A 21,909-nucleotide genomic window follows, 5' to 3' on the forward strand; every position below is an offset into this window, starting at 1 on the left:
ACGGTCAGGTATCTACACGAAGGAATTTGACTCAAGACTCAGACTTGGTTTCCCAGTTGTCTGAGCCTCAAACTGAGTCTCAAATGATCTTCTTTCAAGAGTGTTCTCAGAGTGGGGGACGGAGGAGGAGTGTAAGGCTGACTTGTGGAATTGGGTCAATACTCAACCTATTCTGCTGAAGGAAAGATTTTTAGGTTGTGTGATCAGAAAACTTGATGTCTTGACTCCTGGTCTGTTTTCATGATCTAGGCAGAAGTACAGGCCATACTAAACTGCAAGAAGCAGGCCATAATAAATTGCGCCTGTCACAGTAAGAAATGCTTTAATTTAAGGGTCATTTCAATGATGATTTTAACATAGTGAGAAATTAACATAGTGAGAAATGTACTGTAAGCATCTGAATTGAAGGAGTTCACTGTTTTAATCTTCAAATGGATTCCTTTAATTGTATCTGTCTTTATCCTGACACTTACCAGAAACTTGTTATACTAATCTCTTCTGCCATTTAGGTTGTGATACTATTAGCTGGACTGCACAATGACTGCCAAGGCTTTATGTAGAAAGATTGCAAAACAAAAATATATTGACCCAGCTGTTTCAACCTATGTAAGAATAAAGCAGTGCTCAAACATGTGTAAGCATCTAGGTATGTAAGTCAGCACTGGCTCACTGAAATAATCTGAAAGTCTACAAACACCTTGGCTGTAACAAGGGCTTCCACCAAATGCTTAGTCCTGAAGTGTTTGAATTTTTCTCCATCCCACCTTCTTCCTGTGACTTGTTTCTCAGCCTTAACAGATTGTTTTAAAAATTCTTTTTCTTTGTAACCAGCTCTTGGAGCTAATTGGGAAAAAGCACAAATGGACCCAGAAGAGCTAGAAATTGGCCATGCAGCTCTAGAAAATATGTACTTGGACAAGAACATGTTTACTGAGTTGATCTTTCTTCGCTGTTAGTTTCCTTTTGGGAAGAGACATCAGTTTAATCTGTGATCAAACTTGTAATCAGAAAATGGCATAAGATTAATTATGGAAATGCTATTCAATTTCCACAGTCTATTAACAACTGACTACTGCATGAAGATCACATTAATATTTACAGTGTTGTGAGCTTTATTCAAACATGCTTAGGGTCAGATTCAGACCTAGTTTAAGATCTGGGGTGCTGACTCACATGAGAGCAATGAATTTAGCCTGTAGGCTTTGAAAGGGAAAACAGATCAATCAATCTGTTTAAAAAAAAAAAAACTAATTTGAAATAGAAACATAGAAGTAATGTAATGTGATAGATTTGGGGGGGGGGGGTTGCTGTTTGATTCAAACTAGAAACTGCATTTTTTGTGTGAGATGCTGTAGCTTTCTGAATTTTTCCTGCAACACCTGGGCACCCCGCAATGAAGCTTTATTTCCCTGTCTCCTGTTTACTGCATTGCAGATTTTGGACAGAATTGAAGATGTCCAAGAGCTTGTATTCACAAAAGAGCCTGACTTACTGAGAGCTTTTCTTCCTGTTCAAACTATGCACCTCACTATAATAGTGGCTCACCTGGCAACAGAAGAAGAAGTAAAAAAGTAAGAATTCTGCAAAATTTAAGTGCAGCTAACTTCACTGTAAATTTGAAAACCTTTTTTCTGTGGTGAGTAACAACTTTCAGTAGGGCTTACCCACAGTTTTCCTCTCATAATTTTCTGATCGGTTTCTGTTTTGCTCTTGATACATGGTAAGGAGATCTCTTTACAAGAGCTAAATGGGATGTTTCAGAGGTTGAAATTCTGCCCATCTGTCGTGGGGTGGGGGAGAAGGCAGCATGTCTGTGAAAGCTATTATTACTGTTCTTATCATAAATCAACTCAAAAAGCTACATTCATCGAGAAAACACAGCTTTTCAGATCAGCCATGCTTGTATCAGCTGGAAAACATTAGCTGATAGGACACCTTGCATTAAGTAAAACAAAAGTCTTACTAGTTCCTTTCCAAGCTGTGCGCTTGCCTACTTAAAGCTGGGGGCTCTCAGTAGGGTCCCGTGAGTTATGATGGGGATAGTGAAAGATGACTTCAGAAGGCAACCCTGTGGTGAGGAAGGCTAAAGCTGTTGGAGTGGATGCACAAGAAAAGCCAATAGCCAATATGTTGTTCTTCTTCTCTAAGCCTTCTTCTATGGTACTACACAGGGAAACAAGTCTCTGGCGCAAGGAGGCAGCGAAGGGAGGCCCTTAGGCATCAGGGAAGGTATTGCAAGGTAGAGGTGGGAATCTGCTCAGAGTAATGCTTTCTCCAGGGGCCTTGGCACACATTAGCAAGGGAATGGCAAAATAGAATAAGGCCTCAACATTGTGCAGGTAAGACACAGGATCTGCCTGGACATAAAGCAGAATGTCTTGCTGGAAGGAACTTGTGTATTTTTCTGTACAAGTGTTTTTTAAAAAATTTCTGCCCATACAGGTAGAGTTGGCTAAACAGGACCAAGATGCAGATACATGTGACAAATTTGTATGTGCCTTATTATAAAATGACCTGCATTATTGTTCATTCAAAGCTTTTTTTGGAGGGCCTGAGGGGAGAGGTAGGAGAACCTTTATATGGGCTGAAGAGCATGTGTGTGAAAGTCACCATGTACAGCAATTTGGCAGTAAAAATCCCTGCCAGTGCTGCTGAATGGGCAGGCTGTCATCCAAGAGGATAGAAAGCTAGTGGAGAGCAGCAGTGAAAATAGGAATCAATCAGTTGGAGAGGTGAGTGGAGCTAAGTAGTGTTAATGAACTTAAGAGTGGATGTGTGTCTGTAATATAAAAAAATAATGGGCATACCTAATGAAAAGCAGATCTTACTTGCCAAAAACTTTTTTCATCCTTTATCTTCTATGTAACTGCAGAGCTCTACTAAATAGGCTCCAGTTCAGTGGCTACTGCTCTGTGCTGTGGTGTGAAGGACCGCCTTAGTTGTTAAGCCAAGCACTTCTCAAGCCTATTACACTGCTGAAACAGCATGCTTAGCCCCTTGCAATGAGAGGAAGGCATCTTGAAGAACTTGTGCCATGAGATCTCTAACAGCGATTAATGGTATTTTAGACATAATGGTATTAAATGATAAGTTATCCCTGCTTGTTATTAAGGTGGAAAAAGCAAGATCCTCTGCAGAAAACTCATCCCCTTTCCATCTTCAGTGCTGTCCTCATCAAATCTTCATCTGCACAGTCCACAGGAGGTTCAAGAAGCAGCAGGTCCCATGTTATAATTAACTAATGACCAGTCTTCACTACTGTATTCAAGTTATAATATTGACTTCTGTAGGCTAAAATAGCCTTTGTATGAATGAAATACTTTCCTAAGAGGATAAGGGCACAGAATTTGTGCCATGTGGATTATAGTGCTGGTTTTCTTTTTGGATAATGTAAAAACAGATTTTATTTTAAATAATGAAGCAAGGTAGTCAAAACTTTTTAGGTTTTATGCTAAAGAAAATGTAAATATAGCTACAGGAACCACAGCAACCCTTGGACGGGTTCTTGTGGTCCTTAGTTGCACAGTGTTTTGTTACAGGTGTAGGCATTATTAGAAGGCTTCTGCTCAGACCCCGGGCTTGAAGTCTGACAGAATCCCTTTTCCAGTGACACCAAGGTAGACAGGTGTACTTGTGACACCTTAGTGAATATTCAGTTACTGAAAGTGGTATTTGTTTTTGGAAGATTATTAGTTATATTTTTTTGAATCTTTAAACAAAATAGTTGAAGTATTATATCATTAGGTAACTTAGTTTTTGGTGATGCTTCTGTGCACAGCAAGGTGCACATCTTAACTCTGTTAAAATGGAACCTAGAGCTCTCAACATAAGATTTGGTTATTTTGTTAACTGTCCTTGAATAACAAGATATAATGGAGACAAATGTTTGATGTACTTCAGCTGGGAGAATGGATTTACATTGGTTTAAGAATAAAGCTAGTGAACCAGCTGAAAATTGCAATGATAAAGGTTTAAATTTCATGATGAACATAAGTTCAATGTTTATCCCTTTGACTGCTTAGCAACACTATATTCACATAGCCATTTCTGGAATGTTAACAACATAAACATTCACTTTTCTAGCAAAACTCACTTCTAATGTATAAACTAAGATTGAGGTTAAAAGACAGTTTATTTTAAGTGTCTGCACATCTGCTAATTGTTACAAAAGCATTAGCACTGGAATATAGTGTGTTTGTTGCACCTTGTATAGTTTTGCAGAATTGCCAAAATCATTTTAATCTGATATTAAAAATGTAAAAATATTTCCAGGTGTAATAGTAAAATAACCTTCTTTCAGAGTTTATTTTATTTTTGAAGGGCTGTTCTGGCACTGAAGCAAAGCAAGGCTAAAGTTGAAGCCATTTTGCAAGGTGAAGACCTCATTATGACATTTCATGGGATTGGACAGTTTAACAATCAAGTGATATATGTGAAAATGTCAGAGGAAAACCATAAGATGCTTAGTAGAATTGCAAGTAAGTACCTAACTTGAATCTTTACTGCTTGTGGTAAACAAGTTTGCAGTCTGTCAGCTCTTTGACGTGCTGGCCTGAGCTGCTGTGCATGCCTATAATGTGCTGCCTTTCCTCTCACTGTCTTTCTTTCTTAATTGTTAAATATGAAGTTGGTAACTGAGATCCCGCAGAGCTTGAGAGCTAGAATAAGTTCTGTGCACTAATTTGGAATGGGTGAGATGCACAGGCATTTGACTTGTCAAGATCACACAGCAAGGCTACTCTAGCAGGCCCTGCAGTCAGGATCTTGCAGACCTGTGATGTACATAATTTTTGAAAGAGACACCTCAAAATTGGTGCCCTATCCATTCTAATAAACTGGAAGCCTTGCAAGCGTTGACTTCAGTTGAGTTTAAAAGTACCTTCTGTAAATTAGAGTATGCATGGAATTATTATCCATGGGACAGGAGATGACAAATAATAGTGGTCGCATATATCATCAGCAGATCAATTTTTACTTCCATTATAGAAGATGGAACAGAAGTACAATAATAGCTTCTATCCTCAGTTTTAACTTCCCAAAACTGTGATGGGTTCATGAAGATGTTCCAGATGTGACCAACTTACCTCCATCTGAACACAATCTCTGAAGGGTTTGATACTCTCCCCTTCCCTTCACCCTGTTCTGTTTTTAGAAGCTGGTTTAGCCTGCAATGCAGAACCTAATCTGTGTCCTGGGCTTTAACTTCCAACGGAGCATAAATAATCAATATATGCTTTTTGCTTGCTATTTTCATACTAAGCAAAAAAAAAAAAGCATCGTTCAACTAGTGTTTCTCAAAAGGCATGCAGTACAAAGACACTACATAATCTTCAAAGTATATATTTTTTCAGAATAGTCTTTTTTTTGTAAAGGCTGCTTCACACTTCCTCCAGTCCTTAGCTTTGACTACTAGTCCTGCACTCTTCTCCTTTTATTTTTCTCTTAACTAGTGTTGTAACTAGACAAAATACCTCATAATATGACCAGCTTCTTTGTGCCTTCTAGATAAAATTAGGCATTTCACTGTGTTACCTTTTGCTTGACTCTAGCCTTCATTTCCCTTATTGTGCCATTGATGTCAGAGATAATTTTGACTCAAAACAGCTGTGCTTTTGTTGAAAGTAGTCTGACATTATCCCTACTTATTAGGATTAATGCCTCAAAAAAACCTTCCCCGTGCCCAAACTGTTTTTTCTAAAATCTGTTTAACACAAAATAATCTGGACTGAAAGATGACTAAGTACAAGACACATGATGCAGTTTCTTTTGAGATCAGTTTTCGTACATGTCAGCCCACGAGGTATGTGCTTTGATTCCATTGGAAAAAGGGACTGCTTAACTGTTTTGATGCCCCTCATCTTAACACTCTCCTCTATCACTTCTGAACGATGCAGAAGTGAATACTTACTCCTTTCCCTTGGTTATTGCTGTTTTCCCCCTACTCTGTTTTTCTTTATGGAGGATTTTATTCCCAGTGAATCATAGCATGATAGAGGTTGATCTTGCATGCTATTTTAGCATCTGCAGAAATGTTTAAATTTGGTTCTGCAGAATGTATGCTATGATGATCGTTACTTTATTATTTTTAAAGGGTATTGGAGCTGCATTAGCTCTGAAAGCCATTACAACAGTGGGTGGCAGATTCCTTCTTGTTCTCTGCCTGGATCACCTGCATCTTTGGGGTTCTACAAACCTGGCATCTACCTTCTGGTCTGAACCTCTTTCCTAATAAACTGGAAGAGAATAATTTTGATTGCAAACCCCAGGAATATTCTGTCAGTACTTGCACTTATTTCATGCAATATGATTGTTCACTGATTGCCTAAAATCATTCCTTGACTGTGAGACAAGCTGCCAGTATTCAAGCTGTTAACTCTGTCACCAATGGCTTTGCTATTCAGAGAGACGCAACTTTCATTGTTCTCCTTTCTGCATAATTTCTGACCATTCCTAGAGTTTAATGAGTCTGTGGATTATGCAAATATATCAAAATCTATCCTTTTTAATGATATCTGTGAAGGAATGTTTTTCCAGTTTTCTTCCTCCCCTCCCCCTCAGCATAGAATCAATTGTTATGTAATGGATAGGATTTTTTTCCACCAATTCGAATGAATATTTTGGTTGCTCATGGAGTAGATGTGGATTTTTAAATGTTGCTTTATAAAGCAGCTTGATGGGCAAATTATTTGACTGGCAAAGATCAAGCCACTCCTGCCAGCTGCCTCTGCCTCAGTGTCGTTATTGATAACTTGTCAACAACAGTTTAACAGTTCAGTCTGTTCTAATGAAGGTTTGGAACCTCTGAAGCATACCTGGGAAATTAAGTGCCATCCTGACATGGGCAGAACCTCAGCTACAAGCCTTGTTCCTAAACTGACTTCTTGAAGAGACTTCCTAGCCTTGACCTTCCTCCCATCATCAGCCTTCCTGGTGAAACTCTGCTCGTGGCAGTAAGACCTTCACTTTGCAGCAATAACTGGTTGCTGCTGACTGGTAGGAGTGGTGCTAGGTGAACATGAGGAGACTACGATCTATTGTTTTGATAGGTTAAGCTCTGGCTTACTTTTTTTTTGAGCACCCCCAGGGTATCATTTGCCCAGGTAAGTGTGCGAGAACAGATCTTTACTAAAAGGAGATCAGACACTTTGCTGCTGCACATATATTTTGGGGCTTGTTGTGCTCTGACCTAGTGGCATGGGCACAAGAAGACTTTATCAGTGTTTCTTCGTGTTATCAATATTTTTTCCATGAAGTGCCAGAGGCACTTTAGGGGTGGTTTGATACATAACCATAATAGCCTAGTACAGTTTTTAGATGACCTAAAGTATCTGTTTATGTCTATACTGGACCTACAGTAAGGCTGTACCCTTCTGCAGGGCAGTGGCAGCTGGAGGGCAGGTGGGCATCCTGTAGGGTATCTGAAATGGCATTGGGAGCTTATTCAGGCAACTGGGGCCTATTCTTCATATATTTTCCAGATGGAAAGCATAAAGCGGTTGCCTTGGCAAAGTGACCAGGCAGTCACAGCTGCTGTTCCCTCACAAATACGGAGATGAAACATCTTAATGTATTAATTAGCTAAACTACAAGCCAGAGACTTGGCCTTGATACAAATGCTTATGACAAACTGGTAAATACAGTAGTTAAACTTCCTGATAGATGGTAACATAAAATGAAAGTAGGGTGACTTCAAGCAAGCCACTTATCAAATATGTGATAGCTTTTCTTTAAACACACATTTCTACATTGAACCTGCTTCTCTGAGTGCCTGGGTAATTTAGGAGTAACAGATTAGTGTAAAGGAGTGGGGTCTGGCAAAGAAGCAACATATAAATGTTGCAGGTTCTCGGGGCAGGTGTTGGTTTTCACATCTTTAATCTTCCTTATAGATCCAAGCTATAAAGACCTCTGTCAATAGGAAAAAAATGCCAGAGACATCCTAAATGCTCCACCTTTAGCCAAGGATTTCAGTGTTATTTTGGAAATATTCTTCGCTGTTGAAGTGTTTCTTGTTGTGCAACAGTTGTTTAACTTCCTGTCCCCCCGATTTGTGGGGGTCTGTCTGCTGCAGGCTTCACCTTGCTATCCTTGTGAGACTCCCATCCCATGTGCATCCCCCATTTCAAAGTTCATGACAACCAAGAATAGATCAACTTGATTTAGTATTTCTGGGCATTGCAGTCTGAAGCTGAAAGACCTTGAATATAAATTCTGGAGTTGCTCACAGTCACTTCATTCGAAGGAGAATAAAACCTTATTGCTTTAAAATTGTAGTCAGCGCTTTTAAAAAATTACCACTGTAAATGCTTCCTATCTTACCTTCTGGGAAAGGAATATGTCTGTGCAACTTTTCCTTCTGAATTTGTCTTTGCAGATCTGCACTTATTTTGTGGATCTTGCTGCTATTTTTTTGAAAGCATTTTGCCCCTCATATTGTTTTTTGCAGAACTGTCCCATTGTGGCCACTGCTTGATGCATTCTGCTCCTGTCAGGGCTGCCATGGGCACATATTTTCCCAAACTTACCCTAGTGATAGGAGGTTTTGTGAATGCAGAGAATAGCACTGCAAACATGAAAGTTTGGATCTATTTTCAGGTTTGCAACATAAGGCTGTATTGTCGTGCCCAACTTTGTTTTCACTAATTTTGTCTGCTTCCCCTGATGGTATGACAACTACTTATCTCATACTGTATTTTAACTGTCTTCAAGAAAAGAATGGTGGGATTCTTGTCTAACCTTCTTGTAAATATGTTCCCCCATCTCTCAGTTATTACTTCATCTCTTATTTTATCTTTTTACCAGAAGCTGTGGAAGAATGCTTTAATGAAATGAATCTCGACATTTCAGGGAGCAAAGATTTCAAACCCCACCTTACTTTTCTAAAGCTCTCCAAAGCACCAAGATTAAAAAGAAGGGTGAGTAACTAAGTTTTAAATACTTTTTACTGGTATCACTTCTAGAGATTATCTTCCTTTTAATGATATTGCAGGGGGCTATATGCTTCACTGATTTTCATTTCAACTACAGGAAAAAAATCTATTTAACAAAGCTTCTATATCAACTGGCCAAAACAGTTATTTCTTCATATTCAATTAGAAGAGATAGGATTTCTTGTTCATATTGTATATGGCTCTAATGGTAGAATACAGAGTGTTTTCCTTCTGCCATGGGCAGTTGAATCTGCATGGAAATACAATATCAAGCTGCTTCCATAGGACAGGATGGCTTCAAGCAATATTTATCTGAGAACAAGATTAATGTCACTTTGGAAGCTAGGCTGGTGCTTTGATTTATGCTAGAAATGTGTGATGTGCTTTCCTAACCTTTACTGCAGCATTGTATGGTTTATCACACACAATTAAAGTAAAAAACAACTCTGATTAGATTGCTCATTTCCCAGTGGAATATTGTCCTGCTTGTTTCCAGGAATAGTTCTTGTATTTATGAGGTCAATATATTGCAAACCTGAAACACTAAAGGAGCATGCATGAAGAAAACAGAAAATGTTATAATAGCTGAGGAAAATGACCTTGTATTTGTGCACTTCAAGTACTTCAAATTGACTTGATAGTTGCCTTCTGTATATGTGGTACAATCAAAGTTGGATAGTGCCAATAGTTCTGTGTTGGAGCTTTTTGCTTTTATACTGCCTACAGAGAATTTCATCAGTACAGGCATCAGCAATGTCTAATGCAAAAAAGGTATAGTAAGAATGCAGGAATTACTGTTGATTTCTGTCTAGAGTAATTCACGCTTCCTTCTACTACCAAACTAACTACTATCTACTAACTACTGTCAAACAAAGTTTTGGGCATCACTGAAAAGAGCCTGATTGCATCCTCTTTGCACTCTCCTTGTATGGATGCTGTATGTCCACATACAGTCTCACCACAGTTAATAAAGCTCAGCCCTAGACACAGGATTTAACCTCAAAGATCAGACTGGAATATTAATGTATACAAGTTTTGAGATCTGACATACCAAATTGAAAATACTAAGTACTTGTTTTGTCTTTTCCAAAGGCAAAATGTAATGGGTTAAAGAAAAACTGTATACATCTATAATAGCCCATTCTTAAAGACAGCAGGAGAAGCAGGAGAGAAACCAAAATTCCTAAATACTAGAAGATGCCAAGTATGAGAAAATATTGTTTTAGTTATTATGATGCCATCTACTGGCTGTAATTACTTTCTATATATCATAAATAACTGTTTCCCTTTAATATGGATGCAATTTAGGTACTTCATGCAACTTCAGTGCTTCCTATGTGAAGCTTGAGAAACAGTTATTAATGTTTGCTTGCATTTTACTTCTCAAGAACATTTTAGTAAAAAGATAGACATGATCTATGACATTGTTGCAAACCTTGTTTATATTTGTGGGGAAGGAGGATTCATTCCTCTCTAAAACTTCTACATGTTCAAAGTTTGAGCTCAGGAAATTATGCATGTTGGACTTTGCGTCTAGAGACCTCAAAAGGTTGGAGAGGGCTTTATTTGTGTACTATTTAGCTTGACAAGCTGCAGAAGCAATGGTATTTGCTGTTTATTGTTGAGGTTCAAAATGTGTAGCACACCTCTGGCATAAATATAAAAATAGGGGCTCTTCAAATTTTTCTGACCTGTGTTTCCAGAGAGCCAAAAGGGAACAGCTCCCCTCATAAGAGTATCCACTTCAATATGTACCTGACGCTGAAGAGCCTTTTCCAGCACAGTGACTTCTTTTGTCAGTGCAGGTTGTTAGTCTCTAGTGATGGGCACTGCCCAAAGCTGTGTATTAAGTGCCACCACTTGAAAGGGGAAAACATTTGTTCCTGCTTTTATGCTACTCAAGGTAGATTTACTTAGTGCAGGTCTGTGAGTAGCTGCTATCTATCCTGGGTGTTGAGAGCAGCAACCCTATGAAAATCACTTGTATTAAAATATTCTGGCTTTTTAATGGAAAGGGCAGTCCTAATCCTGCCCTCTTTGGGCTACTGTGTAACCAACAGCCTGGCTCTGGCTGCCACAAGGTACATCCAGGGGCACAGGAGAAGGTATGCAATTTGTTCAATTAAACTTTGAAGTGACTTGGCCATCAGGTCTGCTCTGAGGTGCAACAGTGTCTAAATAGCTTCAAGTTCTTGATTTTTTTTGAAGCTTTTTACATGTGCTTCTGTTCAGGTGACACCAGTTATCTCTTGCAATTCCCCCATGGTGCATGCCTACTCATGCAGAGACCTGCCAAAAAGGCTGTTACAAGGAAGGAAGCTTGTAAAGAGATCTGTTGTTGTTTTTAAACATACGCTCCTGAGCATCTGGGGGCAAGGCTGAAAATAATTGAGATTTCTTTGAGGGAATGTGCTGCAAGGGGCTCCTCAGGGTCTTGTTAGTGTGCTCTCCTTAAGTTAAGGGAAGGTGGAGACTGTTCCTTGTTGCTTAATGATTCATCTGTCCTTCACCTCCATGCGTGCCCCTCAGATGTGAGCTTTGTTACAGGCTAAATGCTTTGTGAGTTTAAACCCTAGTTCAAATTGGCAGCCTGTTGTGGCTGGTGGAAACACGCAGGGATTGTTTGGCCATCCCTGGTGATCTCTGTACAGGGGAGTCAGTGCTGCTGCACTTGAACTTGGCTTGTGGGGAAATAATCCTTTGGAAATGATTTCCATCTTGACAGTCCTAAATTACAATGCTTTCTGATATGCAAATATTCTGATATCTGATATATATTATATATTACTATATATTCTATATATAGAATATATATATTATTATATTATATATATTATATATATTATTATATATATATATATTATATATATATATTATTATATTATATATATTCTATATATAGAATATATATTATACTATATATATAATATAATATATATATAATATATATATAATATAATATACTATATATTACTATATATATTACTATATATTATATATACTATATATTCTGATATCTATTGGTGGATAGTCGGCTGAATATGAGCCAGCAGTGTGCCCAGGTGGCCAAGAAGGCCAACGGCATCCTGGCCTGTATAAGAAGCAGTGTGGCCAGCAGGTCGAGGGAAGTGATTGTGCCCCTGTACTCGGCTCTGGTGAGGCCGCACCTCGAGTACTGTGTTCAGTTTTGGGCCCCTCGCTACAGGAAGGACATGGACGTGCTCGAGCGAGTCCAGAGAAGGGCGACCAAGCTGGTGAGGGGTCTGGAGAACAAGTCTTACGAGGAGCGGCTGAGGGAGCTGGGCTTGTTCAGCCTGGAGAAGAGGAGGCTCAGGGGCGACCTCATCGCTCTCTACAGTTACCTGAAAGGAGGCTGTAGAGAGGTGGGGGTTGGTCTATTCTCCCACATGCCTGGTGACAGGACGAGGGGGAATGGGCTAAAGTTGCGACAGGGGAGTTTTAGGTTGGATGTTAGGAAGTACTTCTTTACCGAAAGGGTTATTAAGCATTGGAACGGGCTGCCCAGGGAGGTGGTGGAGTCACCATCCCTGGAGGTCTTTAAAAGACGTTTAGATGTAGAGCTTGGGGATATGGTTTAGTGGAGTACTTAGTGTTAGGTCGGAGGTTGGACTCGATGATCTTGAGGTCTCTTCCAACCTAGAAAAATCTGTGAATCTGTGAATGCCTTGATTATGGCAGTGGAAGCTGCCTTTTTTTAAGTCTGAAAAGAACATGTAAGCAATTCAAAATGCATCTATAGGATCTATATTGCACCTATATTTATATGCTGTGACTACGGTAGTGTTTGGCTGTTGAGATATTAGCAGTTGAGATATTAGCAGTGTTTAGTAGTTATCTAAGAGCTGCTGTGGCTTTCTCTTTTTTGTCTGGCTTGCTTTCACAATAAGCCACTGAGTTAAATTTTTTTGACTATTTTGTTAATGTATGTCAGCTGTACAGCTTTGTCAGCTGTATTTCTAACCTGTCTCTAGCATGCAATTTAATTACCATTGTGAAATGTACACACCAAGGAGAAGGGTGCATTTTTTCAGTCTGTAAAAGTAGCAGTGGGATGAGAAACTGAGTGAAGTAAACTTTAGGAGAATTTCTTTTTTTCCACCTAAAGGCAATTCAGGAAACTAAGGAGTAGTTTGAGTTAATGTCATGACTTTTAAATTGCTTGAAATATCTAAAATTACATGAATGCATTTCAATAATAAGAGGATTAAATGGGTCTGCTGTTATTTCTCGTTCTTTTGGTGTGTTTGTGGCTTGTTGAGGGAAGAAGGGTAGGTGAGGGATTCAGCAGAAGACAAACAAAAATAATCAACTGTTAGCACTTTGCTATCAGTATTAACTTAATATCTACTTTATTTGGTAGTACTTGCTACCCTAATGGGGTTGGTGTTTTTTTCCTAAGTTTTCTTAAGAAAAGAATTCATAAGATACTACTTGATATGTCATGTGCTTTTCTGAAGTGTGTGTAATTTGTGTATATACACATACTATAAATTGCTCTTCCAATATTTTAGGGTTTCAGGAAAATTTGTTCGGATCTGTATAAAGAATATGAAAACAGTTTTTTTGGCACGGAGGTTTTCAGTCAAATTGATCTCTGTGCCATGCGTAAGAAGAAACAGGAATCTGGTTACTACTATTGCGAGTGTTCTATTAATGTGGGATCCAGAGGTACAGAAGAGAGCAAAGAGCAAGAAATGCAGACAGAAGATAAGGGAGAAACAAGCAGTGAAGACCCTCCAAGTAGTGCTGCAGGGACTGAAACAGGAGCAACTGCTGCAAGCTGTTACCTTGCCTCACATCCAGTAGCAGCTGATGACAAACAATCTGAAAATATTGCTGAGGTTTTAATTGCAAGTAAAGAGAAAGAAATCAATGAGGTGAATGGACAGCCTGAAGCTACAGATAAGACTTTTCTTGCAGCTGGAGAGATCTGCTCAGAGTCAGTGCCTGCTCTGCTGCCCGTAAGATTAGATGCATTGCTGAGAGTGGAAGGGAATCAAGAAAAAGCAAAGATAACAGATAATAGACTGCAGAAAACTGAAGCAACAGAGTGCGCACCTGATCTGCCAACAAGTTCAGGGTAAAGCTGCTGTAGTCCTCAGTGAGCTGAGCCCACCCTTGGTGATGGAAGGAAGGCAGTCACTGTGGTGCTCAGCTGCATTGGGCTTGGATGGGGCTATGGAAGGTTGATTAATTTTTGGCAGAAAACGGTCTTTCGAAGAGACTAATAAAACTAAGTAGAAAAAACTCTGAGGGGAAATGTTACTGAATACTGCATCCAAATGGTGAAATGACTAGGTCTAAACAGGAACCTAAACTGCAGGTGTGTGAGAGCCTATGTACTTGAAAGGTAAACGTTCTTTTGGCGTACAGGGTCGGGCAGAAGCTCTGCTTTGCCACCAAAGTTGTTGTCAGACGCTTCTGTTGCCCAGATATACACTTCTACCTTAGTCCCATCTCTTTTTTCCTACACTGCCTTGCCTCTTCCCCCAATTCTGCTCCTTTTTATGCCTGCCTGCCTTCTTTCTCCCAGGAGTGCCTACAGACCCCTGCTCGCCTGATCCCCACAGCTGCTCTGACCTTAAGGCTCCAAGCCATTACTGTGACAAAGACACAAGCAATCAATCATTTTGTGTTGTAAGTGGTATGACTCTTGTTGTTAACATGCTTCTGTGAAATATGCGCTTCAGTTCAAATAGTAGCTACTTAATTATTTTGTCTGACTTATGGAAATAGCTTGATTTATCCCTCCAGAAATATTGTAATACAAAGTATTTTTCTTTAGCTAAACCACTAAGTTATGGCAGCAGAGGAAGAGGAATCCATAATGAACTGTTTCTGTAAAATGCCTTAGAGGAAATGAGGCAGAGCAGCTTTTTTACTAAACTGAAGTAATGTCGTAGTCCTGAATGTATGCATGAGTTAGCGATGGACAGGACAAAACAGAACGGTATTCACTTCTGGCAGGAAGAGATGAAGGGCTTTGTACCACTGCTGGTGCTGAAGCCTCCTTGCTTTGCGTACTGTTCACTGAAGCCAAGGAGATAGTTTGTGGCTCCCAAGCAGAGCCTGCCCTGCCTGCTGCACGGGAAATCATCTCTCTGCGGAGCCTCATGGCAGCACGAAGCCAGTAGATGGCACTACTGGAAAAACAGCTGCAGCTGGGACGAGAGGGAACGAGCTGCTTCGAGGCCCCTGCGGCTCACCCTAGGTTTGGGGGGCTACAAAGGGGGAGATGGGCACGGGTGAAGGCGGCAGGATGCCTGGAAAATGCTGCATCTCTCTGATTTGCTTTAGCCGATCATTGAAAAGAGGTATCTGGCCTTTTTAAAAACTCAATCTTTCCTCAGAAAATACACGCATATTTGGGGGGAGAAAAGTGTCCTCCAGTAGTTTTTCCCAGAAGAAGCGTTAAGCATATGGTGTTTGGCTTCCGTACGTGGGGTGTGGGAATACGGCGTTGGGCAGAGTGTTTAGGATGCACTTTATTAAATTAACACCAGGTTGTCGTAAACCCGTCCAGCTTGTTACTGGCCTTATAAACCTGGATTTGTGCCCCTTTAGTGGGGAGCAGAGGGAGAGACAAACCTACCAGGCTGCCCCTGAGCAGGAGGAAAGGGAAGGCTCTGCATTTAATGAACCCACTTTGTGCTCTGTGCCGAGGTTTGGGTCAGGCGCCTCGTGTTGCAGCGCTTGGCAGAACATTTATTTTTGTCACTCCGCGGAAGGTTGTGGGCTTTCAAAAGCCTGTCCCCAAATGGTCTTCTAAATGCAAATTTGAGAGCAGTTATTCACAGCTGCTCTGGGGTCTTCAAAATGCAGCTAAATTGCTCAATGCTAGAGGAAGGCTTCAAGGTTAATTTTGAAGAGTAGTTAGAGTGAGGCTTCAGTACTGCATCTCTGTATCAGCACACTTTGTGTGAATCGGTTTTCCAGAAAACTTTGCCTTAAATACACTGAGGAAACAGTGTTTCTTAATGATTTCCTAATTCAAAAGAGGATCAGTAGAGTCATTCATCTTATGAATTTAAGTGGATTCAATGGCCTAGGACCAAGTACACTTTACAATAAACTGCATTTGTTCTTATTGAAAATGTTAATTATCTTTTTATAGACAGATGGCACTGGAGTGTAGCAAATGTGTGGTGAACCTGTGCTCAAAAACATTTGGGTGTTTAATGCCTGCAGGTTCCAATTTAAGTTTAATTCTGTTTTAGGATTATTGTGATGATTGCAGGGTAATTAATTTCACTTATCTTAGGAGTATAGTACTCTTGTTTTGGTACATTAAATTAAAATAAATACTTAAAGCTATGTCACTACAATTTATCTTGATAGTTTAAAATAGCACTTAAACCAAAATGTCTACCAAATATTCAGTTCTTTAGTCCTTAATGACAGCCAATTCAAAATGAGTTTCTATAATGCTGTTCAAGTCATAACATATTTTCAGCTTCGTGATGGAGAACAAGTCCTAAATTTCGTTGGTACTCTGCTTTGGACATGGGGATCCATGTGTTTGTTATCTCATGGGTTTTTTCATTCAAATTAATTGAAATACAGTTGATTATTAGGTGTTTTTGAGGGTAGGGCAGGTGGGAAACAGCTTCTAAAATGAAATAACTGCACTGAGGAAGCAGATTAATTGCCCTTCTACTTCTGTGGGGAAACAACATTAAAATCTAGGTTCAGAAGTGAATGTGACTCATTCTTTATTCTTTTTGATTCCTGCATTTACTGTTCTTTTCATGACATTTTTTTCCTTCATAGCCTCTAACTCGCCTATTTTTTTTCACTTTAAGTAATTTGTTTTACAAGCACCAGTAGTTTATGTAGAAGATAAAGGCAATCTGCTAATTTGTTCTAATTGAGTTTAGCTTAATGTAACTTGAGTTATTGAAACAATGGTACAACTTCAGGGTGAGAGAGAACTTGTATTAAATATTACCCACTGGTTGTGTGATCTTTTTTGAAGGAACTGTCTTAATGTTGAACTGAACTACTGTGATAATTGTTTTCCAAGTAAGTTGAAAGGAGGCCTTAACAGTAGCTTCTCCCCATTTCTTGGCTGATTTTTTTTAAACTGGGTATACATTAAACAAGCAGTTCTAATAAACAGGATGTAAAAACTGAAGAAAGTGTCCCATAAATACCTTATTCCGGGTGCTCTGCTACTAGGTGCTGTTAGACAATCAGATGGGCACTTACCATCTGAACAGCTGGGGTAGTTTGGTTCTGGATGTTGCATTTTGGGGGGCAAAATGCAACTAAGCAAGAACCCTGTATCTCTGCTAAGTTAAAATAAAAATCTTAGCTATTCTAGCTGGCTTTTTCGTCCCATAGTCCTGTACTTGCTCTATACACAACAGCAGAAACACATCCTTCACCTACACCTCATGTCAGGAGAATGCCATGCTCTACTTTGTGAAGTCCTGTGATCATCTTGTTGAGGTACCCAAAATGCCTGATCCTGTGACTAGGAGCAGGTAGCTTTAGGAGAGGGGGGTGAGAAGCAATCTGCCTTTCTTCATTCCTGTTCTTCTTGGAGTTCATGTTAATGCATAAATTCTGCTGTTATTAGTCAAAACTTCTGCTTGGTAGTATGCCATACAATAACAGCCTTAGTTTTTTTTACTGGTGCAGGTAGAATGGAATAACCCCTCAATTCAGTGAGTGTGTGTAAATATATTTAAATGATTATTCTTGATTATTTTTTATCTTCATGAGACAGAATCTGAATTTAGCCTTGAAACAATTTCTTCACCTGATCCATTTTTACATAGTTATCCTAAACCCAACTCAAGGGCTGCAGTTGCGTAGCCAAGAATAGCTCACTTACGGTACTCAAGTCTTGAGATGGATGAAGACTATTAAACTCTGGTAAATATTCTCTTTGTGGAAGTGGCTATTTGGGATTATAGCCAGGAAGGCGCACATCTGCAGGCCCATAAATCCTAAGTGACTTCATATAATTGTATTGTGCAGTTTCCTTCTCAAAATCACTCCCAGATGGGCTCAAGTCCAAGCATTGTGTAGGCTTAACACCTCTGAAGCTGGCTTCCTACCATGGAGTTTAGTCACTGACCTGTGCAGCAGAAATACAGGACAAGTCTCATAAAGAGACTCTAAAAAGCCTACGTATTTAGATCAAAGCATATTTTCTACACTTGCAGGAGGAGATCAAAATACTTTCTGGAAAAAAAAAATATTAGGTATTAAATGCACATCTTAGCTTCCGGCTTGTACACCACCCTAATACTACTGCTCCCCTCATTGGCTGCAGGACTTGCAGTGGCACTGTGCTGGTTTTTAAGAGCTGCAAGTGAGAGCCATTGCTTAAATGACCCATATTATTCTGCATATAAAGCAGTTAGCAGTGCTTGTGAAGGTGGTTCTTAAAATCAGCTCAAATCAGCTCTTCTTAGCTGCTTTATACCCAGGAGATACACTAAAATCTACCTCCCTTCCTCCACTGTCCCTCTAGAAAAACAAAAGCACATCTCCTTGTCCCATTGTAGAGTCTCCAAAGTTGCTTTGTTACCCTGCAATTGGACCTTCCTTTAATGCTGTCTTTTTCTGTTGTTTATTTTCTATGCTGCTCCTGTTTTACTTTCCCTCCACAGCATTTATCTAGTTTGGCTTGGGTTCCTGCACTTGTGCCTCTTTCATGATGCTTCTTGACATTGCCAGCTTGTATCCCTTTGTTCCTTGTTCTGGGTAGTGAATACTGCTGGGTAAGAATAGCTCTGTTCTCTATCCCTAGGAGTCTTTCATGACAGCCTCTCCCTCTAGGGGAGGATACCACTCATCATCCCTTTGAGCTCATGGGGGCTCTGAGCTCACTTTGGCAACTGTTAGGCTGCTGCTTGTAAGCCCATTTTGCTCTGGTTTGTATAGCCCCTATTGTAATGGGAGTACTGGGCTGTCACAAGGTCTCAAAGCTCCTGTAATCCTACTCGGAGAATAATTGAGTGTACCCCTGCCTTACTGTGGCTGGGAAGGGGAGCCAGTGCAGAATGGATGGAGGAGGAGATGTTTCTGCCACATTGCTGTGCCTGAGGTTGTTGGGCTCTGTTACAGGGATGCTGTACTCAGACTGCTGCTGCCAGCATCCCAGCTCCTTGCTGAAAGTTGGTGTCTGCCAGAGTCTGCGAGGGCAGGCGATGCTCCACCAGTCTCTGAAGGAAGGAGTAATGCCCACTGGGGACAGAATGATGCAAGAGCCACAGTGGTGCAATGTCTAAAAGCAGCGACTTGCCACAAAGGATGTTGCTGCTGTGGTAATTGCTGCTGCCTTACAGGAACCTGTGTGCCTGAGAGGTCTGCTGGAGCAGAAGTACTTCTAGTAGGAAACTCCTCTTAGGGTGTCACTGCTTTCATGGCCTGTGGGTAGGCTCCTTGGCTATGCCTTCATTTACTGCACTTTTATTTCTTGGAGTATCTTCTGGCAGGTTCAGTCTAACCTCTCTTTTCAAACAGCTCTGATTACCATGCTCATGCCTTTAAATCACTGCTATGATGAGATCAGCTATTTCCTCGTTACCTTCTCTGTCTGGGACACCTGTTTTACCCTGTGTGCATATGTTACTCCATGTGTTGCACCAGAATTCCAGTTTTTCATCGTTTGGTTCAGTTCTCAGGGCTGTGTAGAAGTAATGCATTTTAGTTGTGCATAAACATGATGATTTATATACGCTGTGTTGCTGCAGCATGTGGATTCACGCACCTGTAATGTAATTGCTTACACTCTGTACTGTAAAAGAATTACTCATTTAAACAAAGGCTGATTAGGTTATAGCCCTTGTCAGAGGAGAAACAGAGCCAAGTAATTCAAAGGCCTCTCGTTGACAGAACAAGACCTGCTACCACTTCTATACTTCAATATGGTAAATGTGCATTAATGGCTGTTTCAGAGTCATGAAGACCAAGTACTGTCTATGTTCGTCAACCACAGACTCCGTAAGAGAGGGCTGCATAGGGGATAGTGTGCCCATTTACTGTGTGTAATACAAATAACTTATCATTTATCATCACTGGTGGTAGGAAACAAAAGAGATCAAGCAATCCCTTGTAAGGACATGGAGTACTTAACAGCATATTTTCAAAATGGGCATGCTACTTACTGATACCACCAGGACACTTGAAACTCCTGCTGATAAAACCTTTCTCATCCCCAGCATTGTTAGTTGTATTCCATTTTTGTGTTGAAGAAAATGTTTTAGGAATATCTAAAATATTCCTAGTATTACCCCCTAAATAAGGGTAATCTTTTTTTTCCCTTCAACTGATATGCATTCCAGGTGCTCAGAGGGATCTGCAATTCATTTTAAAATAACTTGAATAACTTATGCCTTAATTTCCTAATGTTGTGATATCTCAAATTTACCAAAGTACCTGGGGATTTCTGAACTCCACTGCGGTGGAAATGCCACTTCTATCTCAGTAAGCGATAGTTGTAAAATAGTATTGGTGAGTATGGAAATCACTGTTGATCCAAATCGGACCCTTGTCTCCTACCCAACCATTTCTCTAAGAGGGAATTGAACAAAATACGTGGTTAGGTTTGCTGAAAAGCGTAATTCTATCCTATTCTTATGGTGGCAGAGTTACTTAAAGTATGATTATCTAAATCATCAATGAGATTATCTACAATTGTAAAATAAACCAAGATATTCTACTGTACATTTTGGATGCTTACCTACTGCACCTTGCAGGAATACATTGCTGTTGAACTATCTGCTGCCCATATGAGAATTGGTTCAACCTGCTGGTGAATTATCAGGCAGCATACAACATTTATTTCAGCAGAGGACTGAACCAACGTGCTTGTGAAATGAAAGATACAGTAGACACTATCATAATATTGCTTTACATGTGTAATTACTTGAAATGTGTGAGCTTCCTCTGACTTCACTCTACTGGCCTCATTAGGCAAACAGCTACATGGGAGGGATGCGTGTGCCAAGCTGGGTGAAAATTCCTGCTGCAACCCTGGTGGCACTGGGGTCGTCCAGCTTCTCACAGAGAGAAATAAGTGGAAAGGGAGCAGGGAGGTGACATCTTCTAGCTGTTGCACTAAATTCTCCCATTTGAGGGAAAGAAAGCCTTTTGAACGTGTGACAGCTAGAAGCTGCAGACTTTGCCATAGCTAGTCATGTGCCCCTCTCCCTTTCACCCCAGAGTATCAGTGCAGAGCTCACCTGTGTCAAGTGTGGACCAGCCAGAGGGCTACTGAGGCACAGCACTGCTGAAGCTCATGGATCCCAGACCTGTGCTCTGTCATTCATTTGGGGTTGTGTTCCTCTGCCAGAGGCAGGGCACTAGGTCCTTGCAGAGTCCATTGCTAAGAAGGTGTGCTCACGGTTCCTGCGTGTTAGTCTGAAAACTTCCCTGAAAAGCTCAGTTGATTCATTAAGGTGATGATGGACCAAAACTCTAGTTCAAGGGTCTAAAAGAGACAACTTCCTTCTACAGCTTGTTTATATTAATCTCTGATGAGATGCGGGGAGATGCAGCCCTAGCTTGTGCCCTTGTTCTAGTGCTGCTGCTCCAGATGCTGTACAAGTTGCAAAGATGGACACAAGGACATGAACTGTCCTGCTGCATTTTCAAGCACCGAGGTAGCTTGTAGCGTGGTTGGCAATGCTAGTAGGCAGATCTAAGTTTTCCAACCCCAAAGAGCTGCTACTATCATCACCTTTTCCTGTGTTACCACAGCAAACTAATAATCAGTTCTGGACGTGTTCCCCTTTTAATTTACCCATTTGAAACAAAATGGCATCAGCTGTCCAGCAGTGCCTCTGTCCTTAAATATTCTTCAGGGATGTTTTAGGACAATCTTATGGTTTTGTCATTTCCTGTAATATTGCGTGCAATGAATCTGAAAGATAATGAAATAGATTAACACTTCAGTGCCTTGCATGCAGAAAGAGGCTATGTTAAAGATGAGGGAGGACTC

At 40.3% G+C, this 21,909-nt stretch overlaps 1 protein-coding gene across 2 annotated transcripts in view; it reads left to right on the forward strand.

Annotated features, from left to right (window-relative positions):
• The window catches only part of LOC310893407 (uncharacterized protein), a 35,158-nt gene extending 20,746 nt beyond the window's left edge, over window positions 1-14,412 (forward strand). The window contains exons 3-6 of one of the 2 annotated variants that reach the window (XM_083822345.1): window positions 1,435-1,571; window positions 4,321-4,478; window positions 8,803-8,915; window positions 13,463-14,412. In XM_083822345.1, coding sequence (XP_083678471.1) covers window positions 1,435-1,571; window positions 4,321-4,478; window positions 8,803-8,915; window positions 13,463-14,035 — 981 coding nt within the window. In that variant the 3' untranslated portion in view covers window positions 14,036-14,412. The remainder of the gene's footprint in view (window positions 1-1,434; window positions 1,572-4,320; window positions 4,479-8,802; window positions 8,916-13,462) is intronic. The other variant, XM_083822346.1, reaches the window with a different exon arrangement.
• The last annotated feature ends 7,497 nt before the right edge of the window (window positions 14,413-21,909 follow it).

The sequence above is a fragment of the Anser anser genome (assembly GCF_964211835.1).
Source record: "Anser anser genome assembly, chromosome: 2".
Taxonomy (NCBI): Eukaryota; Metazoa; Chordata; class Aves; order Anseriformes; family Anatidae; genus Anser; species Anser anser.